Genomic DNA, 14,553 nt, shown 5'->3' on the forward strand with positions numbered 1-14,553 from the left:
TTTTAGCCTTTAAAGGCAGGCTGAAAACCCTCTGAACTAGAAAGCCTGAGTTGTCTGAGGAAAAGTGTGTTTGCTGAGCTGAAACATGGTGCTCATATAGAGTTCAGGGCTTCACGATAACAATAAAACTTTATTCATATAGCAAATTTCATACAAAAAGATGCAACAGTATTGCGTCTTCTGTATTCTCTACAGAGGCAAAAAGTAGAAACATTAAAAACGGGGCAGAAAATATTTAGAAAGAGAAGTAAAAAAGACATTTAAAACCAAGACACTGGTAAAGCACAATATTTGCAGCAATGGTGGAAGAATAAGTACATTTTATTTAAGTACAGAGGTAGCCTACGTAAAGTATTCTTTATGTAGGTTCACCACTGTAAATGTTATAGAATTACATTATTGGATCATTAATATTGATGCATTAACACAGTACTCTTATCTTGTACCTGTTTGTTGTGGAGCTAGTTTTAAATGCTTAATACAGTATACGATTGGATACTTTAATCTATGACAATGCATCATATTTTATCATCTGATTAGATGATTTTTATGTGAAATCTACATAACTGGTGACTATGCCTGGCAAATGAAGTGGAGTAAAAGTCCAATATTTTCTCTGGAATATGGTGGAGCAGAAGTTTTAAGAAATACTCAAGTAAAGTACAAGTACCTCAAGATTGTACTTAAGTATCCTACTTGAGTAAATGTACTTAGTAACTTTCCACCACTGATTATGAGTATGTATAGATTTTCTAATGGGGCAGACCAATGCAGTCCTCCAGAATCTGTGTGACAACGTTCAGAATAAAGTGAGGACAGTTTCTGAAGTTCAAACACTTCAAAAGTAAACTTGGACCCAGTTATAATGTTTGTTTGAAATCGCAGAGTGTAAATTCACACCGCAGCATTCTTGTTTTCTCGTCACCATGACAGCAAAGTTTGCTCAGAAGCAGCCTGACTTATCTCAGGTAAGTAACAACAGAGCAGACGATGAAGGTATGCGGGTTTAATTTCTCTCTTTATTCTTTACTCTGTTACATATTTCAAAAGATTTCATTTGGACTTTTATACGTTGCACTTGAAGACAGCCACTGATCTCTGTGATTTCTGTTGATTACAGACTACATTTCTACACGGTGAAGCAGATGTTTAAGATTTACAACGTATGTACACATTTCTCCCTCTCTCTGAGATTCAAGCAGGAACTGTGAACCCATTTTCTGTATTTTCTAGTTTATCTACTGTAGTTCAGACAAGAAAAGAAACTCTCAGAAGCTTTGGCTGAGGACTCGACATGAACAGTCGGATGGACGGTGACCAGAGGTTGGCCCACCGTGGTTGGCAGTGTCAGAGTAAAGTAAAGACCTCCAGGCCGAGGCATCTGCATCAGAGCACGCTAAACTTGGGTGACACGGCACCCTGCTACACCACCACCCACAACCAGGTCAGCCCACTGTTAATAACTGATTTTGGAGTCACATGAATCAGTCTGAGGATGATACTCGGTCTGCAGTGCTCTCTTCATGTTTGTTAGAGTTATTCTGGAAGGTCGACCGACGGACGTCCTCTCATCTTCCATCTGAGGGATCCCAGCTTCCCGTCCCAGCATCAGACCCGGCTGGATCTCAGTCACAACACCGCGCCGCCGCAGTGTCCGCTGCAGTCACACACTAAAGAGGTGCACAGGCCCAAACACGTCACTCCGGTAAGGTTGCAGCTTCAAACATAACATCAGGAATACATCACAGTCACTCCATGCATCCCCTTCATGTATTTGTGTGGTTTTAGACAGCTTTTGAGTTGTTTTAAAAGGTGCTATTTATGTTATTTCTATGATTAAATCTTTTATATGATTCTATTAGAGATTTTATAATCACATTTCTGATTATTTCTGATTTTTGTTTTGGTCTTTTGTTTGTCTGTAACACGTTGTTATTGGTGCCTGTCTTAGCCAGGACAATCTTGAAATTAGATTTTGTAATTTCAGTGAGGCTTTCTTGATTAAATAAATGTGAAATATTGGCTCTGGTGCTCCGTGCTCCATTAAAGGTTCCCTGTGGAGGTTTTCAGCCTTGTCAGCCTTGTATCAGTCTTTCTATTGATAGGATTTAGTGATCAGATATGTTGCTTTGTCTTATTTAATTATTTTTGTTTATGTATCAACACAATTGGGTTCTGGTGTTTCTTCGGACCCTTAAGCTTAATTCACAATTAGTTAGTTCAGTAAATAAAACCCCCTTTTTAAGAAACACCTGTGACTTTTTCTGCCTTGCTCCCTCACACCCTTCTGTATCTCCGTCTTGCTTCAGAGGACCGACCCGAAGGTGGAAAACTGGGCTCGGTATCGCAGTGGCCAGGCCGTCAGAGAGATCACCAACCCACAGGATCCATCTGAGTACTGGACCACCTACAAAACAGAGCACACACACCCAGTAACCGATGGCTCGGCTCATCTGGCTGGCGGCAGACCAACACAGTGGCACCAACACAACATACTGACAGGTAGTGTGAACTCTGCATAGATTCATATAGCTCGTAGTTTGTGTCAGCCTCGGCTACACTAGTGTTTAGTCACTGCAATATTAGTCAGGTTTTGGTTCACAAAAATGACATGACACCCAGCGTGATCAGTAAGGTTACAGGTACACCTGACATGTTGTAAACGTCACTCTGAATGGGTTAAATTTCACCTAAATTATTCAAACATGAGACTGACCTGTAAAATTGCCAGAACACTGTAATGAAGTGCATGTCTGAGACAGGCTTCACCGTTAGAGAACAACGAACACGATCATTCCACGATAACTACAACTCCCACACTCTTCAGTTGGAATAGGACAGATATTTATAATTCTTTGGATGTGTCAGTCTTAGGCTGACATTAATAAATATACACTTTGTTGTCAAGCAACATGAACCCCTGCATGTAATGCATTCCAGCAAACAGCCCTGCAGTAAAAACTACTTTGTGAATGTTGTTGCCACTTTTATTTACATACTGGGCAGAATATTAAAAACATTGCTGTTTTATTTTTAAAGTATTTACAGGCAGGAAATACTTGACCTGAGTGTCATCAGACTCATGGGTGTTCACTGCCCCCCTGTGGTCACTGTGAGGAACTGCAGCACTCCATTTAAACAGAATATCAGGATAATCGTTATTATCAATATGTACAACAGAATGTTTACAGAACTTATGAAAATATTGCATTTTTTTATGAGTTTGTGATTAAGTCCCTTGATCTGTAAGCGTTTTTCTTTTGTTGTTCTGGCTGGTTCAGCCATAAACACACTCATCTGGTCATTTGATCCATAAACAGTTTATCAATTGATCACCTACTCCTAGTACTACATGGTGTAGGGGCTGTTGGTAATGTGGGTTTGATTAGAATATAAAATAATTGATGGTAATCCTCTATGCAAAGTGATGGTGATATGTTACTGTGCACATGTACCTATGTTATACTATAAGGCAGTGGACAGTACTGGTTGGACCCGATGCGTCTGTCTGATCGTTTGGAGTTGTATTTTGTTTGTAAATCAATCATGACTAAACAAACCAGTCTGCAGGTGAGCAGAGGCAGACGGCTGGTCCAGGAAGCCCAGCAGGCGGACCAGAGACCAGCTGCTGTGGGCAGCAAGGCGGTGGGAGACGGACTGCTCTGCACTCAGACTCTACTGACACACACACACACTATATGGATTATACACTGCGCTGACTGACAGGAAATGACTGCACAACACTCCTCCATCAAATATATGAATATTTATATCCATTATATTATGTTTGATGATGTTTTACTTAAAGGATGAACATTGTAATGAAGGTAAAAGAGGGGAAATACCTTCTCATATGTTGCTGGAAAGTGGCTCATTAGTAAAATTCCTTAAATGCCTGACTTCCACTGATTTCCCCTCTGTAATACAGCTCAATGAATATCCACGATAATCTGATCAAAGTAAATCGTAACTGCAGGGTGTGTGACAGACTTGCAGCAGATTCCAGTGAATATTTAGCACGGCATCTCTCCAGATATCTTCCTCTAAGAACTTGTTATGAAAACTGGGAACAACATGGGGTCTCAGTCATGTCAGATATGCAGCTACAACAGACATAATAAGTGTTCTCTCTTTAACATGTTATCCCTTGGATTGGTGCGTTTTGTAGATCGATAAATAAATCAAATAAAAAAAATAAATAAAAAGTCCTGAGCTGAGCAGCCAGACAAACAAGCCATGGCTAAACTTTTCAGTAAACATCAACTGACATGCTTCCTTGTTTGGAATGACAATGAACTGAAGATTTATTTGTCCTGTTTGTTTCTTTGAAAAGAAACAGGACAAATAAATTCAAAAACCCTCAACTTTGGGTCGGATTGTCACTTCGCCCACATTTCTTGTCAGAATGTTTCTTCAATATCAGCTTTTCATCTTGGACAAGCAGGCGAAATTCATCATGCAAGGAAAAGAGTAAATCCTCTCACAAAAAAGGCATTGATATAAAAAGTCTCGCTCCTGTTTACAGCTTACCCAAAAGGACCTCTGATCCTCTGAGAGGGACGTGAAATTTAAATTTGATCCAGTTTCATCCATTTTCTGCCACCTCTTCTGTGTTTGCAGACAGTTGCCTATTAGCAGACACAGAGCAACATGACCGTCCCACTGGAGTGGTGTTGGTGTCCACTTGATGAATGTTCACTCTGGTTTTGGTCTCCATCTCCTGAGAACAACATCTGGCTCTTTAGCTGCCGAATGCTTGGCCTCTAACTGTCAGTCTGCTGTTTGTTGCTGGGCAGGTAGCGTGCAGTGAGTTTTGTTTCGTTTGTTTGTTTTTTTTTTTTTTTAAAAGAGCTTTGTCGCTAACAGACAGCATCCTGCTGAATAAGCTATAAAATTCTTGTAGGTTTGTCATGACGAGTGACACTTTTACATAATCATTTGATCCGTTATGACAAAAAAAATTAAATATTAATTATAGGGTGGTGGACAGGCCAAGATTTCCACAAAAAAAAAAATAAATAAATCTTAAATCTAAGGGGGCAGATTACCATGAAATTTACTGAGCACATACCTGCTCTCCAGAGGATAAACCATTTCAATTTTTAATGACCTCTGACCTTTCCTCTAGACCACTCTCAGGACAAAAATCTACATTTTTAGGCCTATAGCAGCTACCAAGTAACAACCTACAAAAAGGCCAGTGAAAATTAATTTAAATCGAACTTTATTCATATTTGTAAAGATCTCCAATAAAGACAAATAACAAAATGAGTTGAAAGACAGTGATCAGACACGACGAGACTAAGGAAATAACAGATAAATAACAGAGAAAAGGATGACTGACAGGGACAGAGTGAGGGATGGGTCTATTTACACAGAGACATCCCACACCAGTAACACTGGGGGATTTTATCGACGCGCTAATAAAACCACAGTCCGGCTAGCAGCAGTACAGCAGTAGGCTTGAATCTAGACACAGTTTGACTCCTGACGAGCTCTGCTTTAAATCCAGTTTTGTTTTCAGCGCTATTTTTAAATACAACCAAAGCAGAATAAGCACAAAAAGTAAAATGTACATGACCTGTTCTTATGAAACAAAACAAAAAAACATTACTGAGGAATCTATGAGGAGGTTAAAATTATGCTGTAATGCTACAAAAAACTTCAGTAGTCACTTTGTCTAAGTAGAGGGAATGGCTTAAAAGCATTACTGACATCTTAAATTGAAGCACAATTAAACTAAGAAACAGAAGGAACTTTGTGTACGTGGCAGGGGAGTGCGTGTGTCGTTGAGCATTTCAGTGTTGTGAACGTGTGACAATCAGATAAACTTCACGTTTTAGTTGCATGCATGGCAAATCGATTCAAAAGGGAAAAAAATAATAAAAATCATGTGGGTGACGAGGTTGAAATGTCAACCGGTGGGAAGGACAAATGAAACTTATCCAATGTGTGAAAATTAAAAAAAATGATGTCTTCCTCTGGCAGAAACCAAAGGAAGCAGGAGGCTCTTTTTTACTTTCTGCTCTCCTCTCTTTTCTTCCAACAACTTCCTTCCACCTTGTGTTGCGGTTCATCTTTCAGAAATTCCCCTCCACACTTCCATCTACTCGTTCTTCTTCTCCTTCTGTTTGAGCAGTTTGTTGATCTCCCTCTTCGCCATGGATGCGTACTTTGTGATGACGCCGTGCTGGTTCAGGCCGGGCAGCAGCAGCAGGAAACTCACTGCCGAAGAAACAAAAAAAATAATTAAGTTGTCAGCTTTAGGAGCGCCACAAGTTAAGCTTTTAATAATATAGTCCAACCATGTGGCCATTGGTTTTAAATGTGGAGGTGTTTAAATCTTTACTACTGTGCTCAAGATGACACTGGAATTTACATGCATTCTTCTTCCATCGGAGCATAATAAAACAAGCAATAAAAAGGGCACAAGAAGGTGCATGTTTTTGTACTGATAGGATTAGTTTGAAAGGTAACACATAACCACATCTTTAAAAACGCATAGTGTAGATAGTCCCAATGACCATTTAATCCAGACTTCTAGGGTCCTCTTGGAAAAAAGAAGTTTTATTAAAGTATTGTATGACAGGCTGGTAAATAGAGTTATTTGGGAGCCTGATATTGTCTGATTTCTTCAACCATTGGAGTATTGATCATGTCAGTGTTTTTCTACATTGTTAGCCCCGCCCCCTCCAGTAATCAGATATTACTTTATTTTGAATTTATCTGAGAACTTCATAAACTCTTACAGTCACAACAGATCTTTGTTCGACAGTCTGAGACTTTACTCACATTAATAAAACCAAACATTATATCAAATACCTTCTGACAAAGCTCAGCACTAACACTAAAATGTTTACTAAATGCTTCTCATGTATTCCACACTGGAATTTTTATTCTTAGTTGCAGAAATGTTATGACCTGTGGGAGCTGAAATTGCTGCCTTCAAAAGTAACTTGTGAGTTCTTGTTTTTGACACAGGAAGCTCAGCACATGAAACGCTTGATGTTCAAGTGATTATCATGAACACTGCTGCTAGGCAACTGAAAAAAAAAACCCCAAAACAGATGAACTGTTAACATAACTTCCATGTCTTATCAAAAGGATGTTTCACATTTATAAAAAAAAAAAAAAAAAAAAAAAACCACACTGAGGAACAAGAAGAGTGGATGAAGTCAACATGTTACACATAACTAATATCAGAAAGCTCCTCAATCAGTTAATTGATCAGTGACCGGTTCACTTGACCTGATCTGAAGGCACCATAGAGCCTTTAACCTGTACATGATCTATTTCAGTACAGGTCAGACGGTGACCAGACAGCACTTTAATCAAACTGAGGTTAAAATAAAAAATACTTTGTTTCTGAGTCATGCGCCCGCTGAAGTCGTTTCTACTCCATGGTTTTCCCGTCGGATGAATACTTGACATGTCTCAGCTTATGTAACTGATGATTGGCTCCCACACAGCCGACAGACCTGCTGATTCACCAACTGTCGCTTTCCCCGAGGCACCGCTGTGCGCTGTAAGGCCGACAGGTTTGTCCTCGGTTCAGCCGAGAGACGATCTCACGTTTCACTGCATTTTCCTCCCATTTTGCAGCACAGACTGCAGCGATAAACAACTTCCTCAATGTATGTCATTAAAGAAGAAAATAACTGTGCTAGCTGAAGACTACTGTTACTGTAATTGTCTGTTGTCTCAGGGATCCAGGTATTGATCTACATTACTGCTGCACTTCTGAGTCACAGTACCAGGGCTAATCATGGGCAGAGCTCATGTAATGGGGGGGAGGGGTAAACGACCTTTACACAGCAGGGGTACTGCAGTTTTTCAACTCCAGAGTTACAACACACTTGCAAACAGCTGCCTCTTAAGGCATTAAATGCTTTAAAAATCACTTCACACCCAGCAGAAGCACAAGAACTGATGACAAGCAGCGACATTTGCAACTGCAGACAAAGACAACTACTATCACTTCCTGTTTCTGCCATGTCATGTGTGAATATCGTCAGATCTGTCACACCACAGCAGCCACATTTAAAAGGGTGAACCTACACAGTCACTGAATGCAGCTAAAGATAATCAAAGAGCATTTCCTGACTTTGGGTGTTCAAAGCTTAGTTTTCTAGACAGGCCTCCCATATTAATGGATTTGATTCCTCATGTGAAATTCCAATTTTTGTATGTACGTATGTAAATTACTAGTTTTTGCACATTTGAGCCCATCCTTACTTTTCCTCCCTATAGCCTATGCTTAAGCAGATCAAAAAAGCAAAAATATTTTATATAATATCATAGTGATGTAACTGCAGAATATACCAGTGAATTTGGCGCAGTCAGCCCAGCGGATGCGGGCATAGTAAAATGTGCAGGGCGAAGCATTGTAAAAACAAAGGAAAAAAAGGGAAATTAGTCATTGAAACAGCCCAATTACCGTATGCTGTTATATACTCACCAACCAGGTAGGTCAGGAACAGGTTGTGCACCTGCTGTCCGATCCAGGCCACTGTCAGCAAACTGCTGATCACTGAGGCAAAGTACTGTGGAGAGCAGGGAGGTCACATTACATTCAACCCACAGCAGTTCAGCTACTCAAACACACAAACTGCATCCTGACTGCACACAGAGCATCATTTAATGAATTAATAATGTTTAAAAGAATCACTCCGTGTGTACTGCAGCTATTCATTATTAGCAGAACATATGCTGTCATTTTTAAAAGGAACCAACAAAGCTGTCATTGAATTAAAGAATGATTTAACAATAGCATGCTTTAACAACTAATAGTGTTAAAGCACGCTGTGAAAAACCTGGTTATCACAGCCTGTAACCCACTTTGAGGTCTGCTAAGTGGAGCAGCAAAGCCAAATTAGCTAAGGATATTTTTATCTGGAGCAGAGAAAGGCCCACCTTTGTAATATACATATAGGAAGGCTCCATTTACTGCAGTCAGTGCAGCACTGCAGACAGCTCTATGGCTGATGTCTACAGTATGTAATGGCTAACTTTTAGTGACAGATTCAGTTTCTTTGTGTGGGTGGGGGGGAGTGGGATTAAAAACTTTTCTATTTTCCATTTACCATTTTGGGCTTCTCCTCCTTGAGGGCGCACAGACGCTTCCACCAGCCCACGACCCGACGCTGGGTCTTCACCAGGTTACCGCAGATCTCATGGAAACGCTGCTGCTGCTCGGTGGTCCTGTGCACGAGCAAAGGTCGAGGACAAGGGTGTGATTAAAAAACACAGCACTATCTATATCAGGGCAAAAGAGATTTTTGTTCAGTTAAAGCAGAGGCCAAAAGGATGATTTGTATTCACCACCAACACCTCTTAATGTTGTTGTCAAGAGGAAGCTGATCAGTTCAATGTGGTTTGTCACACCAACACAGCCATCCCCTCGTTAATAGCTCTATCGTACTAATCGTTTAGTGAATTGACAGAAAATTAAACTGGCAACTACTCTGATAAAAAAATTTTAAAATAAATTTTAATTAAAAATAGTATAGTAAACTGGTTATTTTGGGGTTTTCACCCGTTGAAAGGACAAAAAACAGGCTATTTGGAGAAATCAGCTTTGGCTCCAGGAAACTGATGAGCATTTTTCACTAGATACAAAGACCTGATTGAGAAGTGGCAATTTGTTATTTCCCTATAACCACTAGTCAGGTATGAAGGAACAGAGAACATCCTCCATTTGTATGTTACAGTGTTGACTGGAGGAGGGAACGAGGGGCAGCTGAGAAAAGTGGCCTTCATTTTCTGCTGAGCCATCGTTCCCTATTTCCATCGTTGTTGTCAGGGAGCCAAACGGGGACCATGACCAGACTTTAATAGCTCCATTTAACCAGCCCTCACAGACACACTGCTGTTATCTGGCCGATTCTGCTGCCTTGTGACGCTGCAGGCTCAGCGACTAAGCAGCAGCCTGAGGTACACAGCATAATCTCAAAGAATCTTGACCACACTCTTCAGAACAACTGGCCTATATGTAAAAACACAAAGCTGCCTTTTACATCACGATGTGCGAGTTAGTACCCCCATTTCATTTCCTCCATAACAAAACCTGACAAGAGGCTGGTGCTTTTAACCTACTCAGACACCACTGAATGTGAAGTGTAGCATGTAAAAACATCCTGAAAACTCTTTTCTTGACTGTTTATCTAAAAGCACACTCACTGCTACACATCGCTGAGTAGCCCCAGCATGGCTGCTGCCTCGGCCTGTGGAATGTGCAGTAGTGCAAAAGTGTGCAGGTCATGCTGTGCTGATGCAAGGTTATATATTGAGGCTGAAGGAGTCTGGTGGAGGACAGACATCCAACACACTGTGCCAACTGCAGGCTGTTACTCTATCCTGTCCTGGGTGTCTGGTTCTCACCAAACACACAGCTAAGTCAAGGGGCTGTTCGGTAAGCACTGTATAATGTCAAAGCTCCATGAAATGGTTGGACACCCTATAGGACAGGTTTCAGGTGACAACATTCAGACTGTCATATTAGGTACAGCAAAAAAGAAGCCTGCCAGTAAGAGAGAACTACTGAAAATGGCCCTTTGGTTCAGATCAGCCCAAGAACTGAGCAAATCTCCAACTGATTATTTGGTTCCAATTTAATACCACTATTATTGGCTTTGGCCCCTGCTACCAACAAGAAAGCAAACGAATAAAGTCCTGAGTTCAAGCCCCAGCTTCATTTACAGCATTGGCTGATGTAGAACTACATAACTTCTTCCTCTACACGCTCCTTTATAGTTTACTGTTGATTTTCAGTCTGCTTTCCGTGTTATGCAGAGCATGTCAAAAATGGAAAAAAGGAAAATATAATGTACCATTTACTCTAAAAAGGGACTAAGCAGGTACATTTTCTGGTAAGAACACAAAAAACAAATTCACTGAATCTTCAGGAATACACATCTCTAAATGTCAGTGTTAGTCCATTATTTCCTAGGCTAACCTTGCCTAAATCTTGCATGCTCAGTTCTTGTACCAAGGTTGTTTTGATTTGGCTGCTAGAAAAACAAGAAAAGTTATGTGGTTTCTCTCTCACACTATCAAGATTTATGGCCTATTTCACTCCTGACAGAAAAGCCCATTTCAAATTCCATGACTAGCAGAAACCCTTACATAAAAACAGGGAAATGACCTTGAAAGTCAAAATAGAAGAACATATTTTGTAGGTAGGCAATAAACATGACTTAATGGTCTAATGGAAAAACCTTTTAATTTTTTTCCCCCCAACAAACATGACTTTCATCCTCAGACTCTCACCACTTATTGGAGCCGAAGACTCTGGGTGCGAGGGTGGGCACCAGGTAGTCGGCCAGGCAGAGCAGCATGACGGAGCAGGAGAGTCCAGTCAGCACTGATGGGTCCAAGTAGTAAATCATCCTGGAGGAGGACAAAGCAGACAGTCATGGTTATGACCCAGTTTCATATCAAGTGGTCACAATGGAACTAAGAGCATTTTGTATCATCCATGCATGCATTAAGAAGTCTGTTGTTCACTTTCCCTTATCTTATAGTGGTTTCAAAATAGTTGCTTGTCACGATCGAGAGATCACTGCACATGTATGCTGGAGCTGTTGTGTTACAAAACATCTGCAAAGACAATACAAAAGGCCCTGCACTAGGCTGAGAACCATTAAGAGGGAGGGAGTGTGCATTTGGGAATATAAAAAAAGGAATGCATTGTATTGTCTGTTGGTGTTCTAGTCTGGATTCTGCACCTACAACGTTATTCAAGAATTACTCAACGAACAAGAGAACGTTACAACCTAAGCTCGTTTAACAAAATCTAATCTGCTATAATCGACATTGTTTCCTTCTTCAGGGTTTGTTTTTCAAAAAATGTGGCAAAGCTTAACATAACCCTTTGAACCCGAGTGTTTTAAGACAATTTCATCCACCTGTGAATTTGAACCAGCGTAGAGCAGCTCAGTTAGCGTGGATACTTCTTGTCTTTCATCTTGTTACAGATATCTCACTGCCGAGAGGAAGGAAATGTGTGCTATGCCAACTATGTACACAGCTTAGTGTAACCCTGTGACGCAGCACACAGTAAAATTGACTCACAGGAAGAGCAAGGTGGTGGCAGCTATCAGGGCTCCAGGGAACCAAGGCTTCTCCCAGCGCACGACGCGATCCCCGGCCAGGATCACTTCACCCCAGCCCTGCAGCTGCTCCTCCAGCTGGGCCGTTTCCTGAGCCTGAACACAACATTATACACATTACCACACTAACAACCACATTACTGATCAGTCTGTTCTTGAAACTTAGCAACAAAATGTCAACATCAGCACAGTTTGGGAGTGAACACGGACACATCTTCAGAAGTCGAGGACAGGAGTTTGTCCTGGGCCATGCACCTTGGGCGTGAATGTGAAATTATTCTGCCATATATCTAGAGGTCCCGCATTATAGTCGACACGTGTATTCGTCTTAAACCCCTTCCAAAAAAAAATAAAAATCGGGAATTTAATTACAGTTTGGCTTGTTGCAAACATATCTGTCATTCAAGGAATATTTTTTTGCAACATTTAAATTTAATTAAAATACTCAACCTTGACAATAGTTTTATTCTGCTAGATTTCGACCTGTGCGTGTTTCAGGTCGTAGGTGTTTGTGGAAACAAGCTGGTAACAATGCAGTGTATTTTAAATTTAAATAACTTTTAAGTATCAAGTCTTGTGTGTGTGTGTGTGTGTGTGTAACGTTAAGCAACGATAACGGTATTTTCCACTATTGCTATGACTGTGCAGTATATGCCTCCATGCATGAAAAGGGAAATGGCCAGCGCTAAACCACACACACACACACACACACAATCAAGTTACGTCGAGTGAAAATGTCATAACTCGATTTCAGGCTTTTAAGCTTAGTTGCAACCGCTGAAAAGGTAAGCGTTAGCGCCCGCTAGCAAGGTTACAAAGGGAAACGTCTCTGCTGAAGCTAACTGAGAAAGGCGTATTAAGCTAGCTAGCTAGCTAGCTAGCTGGCGTTGGCTGCTGTCACCGTCACAACCTAACGGCAGCACTTTGACGGATAAGCGTTAAGCTAAGCTAACTCGCTAGTCGGCGGTGCAAACTGGACAAATCTACAAATAGGGGCCATCATCGGCTGCGTGAACGTCGTGGGATTAGCAACAGCAGTTTATGCTAACGTTACCGTTAATGTTACAAACACACCCACATCGGACAGAAACCTTCAAATTCGCTAGTAAAAGAAAATCTGGTAAATACTCACTAGCATATTCGCGCTTTTGTTGTCGCCTTCAGCCATCGTTATCGAACCTGTATCGGTTTGGTTTCTACTGTGAAACTGGTTGTATTGGGAAACGACCCCCGCAGAGCAGCTGCACACACGCCTGCTTTACTGGTTTCGGCGTCACTAACCGTCGTGTTCTGGCAGCAGGATGCCTTTAAATCACAACATGTGCGTCAAAATCAGCCGATGGCTTTCTGGGAAATGTAGTTTTGTGTTCCTTCTTTTTTTTGTCAAGCACGAGTTCTTGTCACACCGGAAGTGTCACATTAGCATTTTGGTCTGCTTGTTTAATTAAATGCAATGACATAAAGCTAGCAAAAAAACGTGTACTTGAAAGATTTAATTAAATTGTTATGAATTACGGATGTGACGTTTGCGGACTGATCTATTTTGAATTTTGAGTTAGAAAACTTTTTGACTAAATGTTTTGTTTTATTTTGACATCAACATGATAGCTAAAAGCATGTAATTTGTTGTTGTTTGTTTATTTTACTTGGGAAAAATCATATTCACTAAAGAAAATGGTTATGATAAATGTAAATGTTACAGCAATACTGAGAGTAAAATTAATAGTAAAAAAGCATTCTACTTTACTATGAATTGTTGTGTCAACGTATATAGTTAACTATTGTTTTGTCCTCTAACTTTACTTTCTATGTTGTTTTTGATTGTAGAAGAATTGCCACGCTGACTCTGTAAATTAATTGTGTATTGTACATTTTTATGATTAAATCAAACAAAAAATAATTGTTAATTTAGCTCATACCTAAAGTTTAGGCAATTTTTCCATCAAAGTTTGCATATACATGCAGCTATATAAACTACAATCTGGGATGCCAAAACAGAAAATACCTGCAAGTCCTTGTCTAGTAAAATAAATTCAGTTTGATTTTAGATTCAGATTTTTTACTGAGTCAAGACCATGATTACATGATGTGGCGTACAAACAACATATACATTATAATAATGACAAAACAATGGGACCCAGCAGGAATGAAGAGCAACATAAATTACTTTAACAGAGGTAGAACATTTTTCAAGAAGCCTCAGAATTCACAGATAACTTTTGGCTTATCCGATTGTAATAACAACATTAATTTAATCAGAATCAGAAATACTTAATTGATCCCCGAGGGGAAACTCTTTGTTACAGCAGCTCGCTGTCACCTCACACAGGAGAAGAAGTACTAATAGAATAGAAATAGACATAATAATAAATAAGTCTGCAATCAAATCGAAATATGATACACTATAATACACCTAATCAAAATAAGTACAAGTGGGTATGAA

General features: G+C 40.2%; 2 protein-coding genes across 4 annotated transcripts; one reads left to right on the forward strand and one right to left on the reverse strand.

Annotated features, from left to right (window-relative positions):
- Nucleotides 1–1,004: 1,004 nt before the first annotated feature.
- LOC122869056 lies at nt 1,005–5,626 on the forward strand. 2 transcript variants are annotated; one of them, XM_044181608.1, is made up of 5 exons: nt 1,005–1,163; nt 1,234–1,444; nt 1,535–1,705; nt 2,310–2,502; nt 3,571–5,626. In XM_044181608.1, exons 2-5 carry the CDS (start codon nt 1,295–1,297, stop codon nt 3,717–3,719), a joined length of 663 nt encoding a protein of 220 aa, XP_044037543.1. In that variant the 5' UTR covers nt 1,005–1,163; nt 1,234–1,294; the 3' UTR covers nt 3,720–5,626. The 2 variants fall into 2 exon arrangements, with proteins under 2 accessions (XP_044037543.1, XP_044037544.1); XM_044181609.1 differs by having other exon boundaries at nt 1,005–1,444; nt 3,564–5,626.
- On the reverse strand, nt 5,208–13,439 carry arl6ip1 (ADP-ribosylation factor-like 6 interacting protein 1). Of its 2 annotated transcripts, XR_006376236.1 has the most exons (7): nt 13,243–13,407; nt 12,073–12,206; nt 11,269–11,388; nt 9,084–9,201; nt 8,459–8,543; nt 6,922–7,043; nt 6,147–6,225 (listed from the first exon to the last, which is right to left on the reverse strand). XR_006376236.1 is itself a non-coding variant. In XM_044181610.1 (6 exons), exons 1-6 carry the CDS (start codon nt 13,276–13,278, stop codon nt 6,107–6,109), a joined length of 612 nt encoding a protein of 203 aa, XP_044037545.1. In that variant the 5' UTR covers nt 13,279–13,439; the 3' UTR covers nt 5,208–6,106. The 2 variants fall into 2 exon arrangements, 1 of the variants encoding a protein (XP_044037545.1); XM_044181610.1 differs by lacking the exon at nt 6,922–7,043 and having other exon boundaries at nt 5,208–6,225; nt 13,243–13,439.
- Between the last annotated feature and the right edge of the window lie 1,114 nt (nt 13,440–14,553).

Source organism: Siniperca chuatsi, linkage group LG21 (genome assembly GCF_020085105.1).
Source record: "Siniperca chuatsi isolate FFG_IHB_CAS linkage group LG21, ASM2008510v1, whole genome shotgun sequence".
Lineage (NCBI taxonomy): Eukaryota > Metazoa > Chordata > Actinopteri > Centrarchiformes > Sinipercidae > Siniperca > Siniperca chuatsi.

Excerpts from the sequence above, each read along its gene's own strand:
- LOC122869056 (XM_044181608.1), top strand. The coding sequence starts at position 1,295 with ATGAACAGTCGGATGGACGGTGACCAGAGGTTGGCCCACCGTGGTTGG. Across the intron at positions 1,445-1,534 it reads ACACCACCACCCACAACCAG|AGTTATTCTGGAAGGTCGAC; the intron begins GTCAGCCCACTG and ends CATGTTTGTTAG. Across the intron at positions 1,706-2,309 it reads GGCCCAAACACGTCACTCCG|AGGACCGACCCGAAGGTGGA; the intron begins GTAAGGTTGCAG and ends GTCTTGCTTCAG.
- arl6ip1 (XM_044181610.1), bottom strand. The coding sequence starts at position 13,278 with ATGGCTGAAGGCGACAACAAAAGCGCGAATATGCTA. Across the intron at positions 12,207-13,242 it reads ACAAAAGCGCGAATATGCTA|GCTCAGGAAACGGCCCAGCT; the intron begins GTGAGTATTTAC and ends TGTTGTGTTCAG. Across the intron at positions 11,389-12,072 it reads GCCACCACCTTGCTCTTCCT|GATGATTTACTACTTGGACC; the intron begins GTGAGTCAATTT and ends GTCCTCCTCCAG.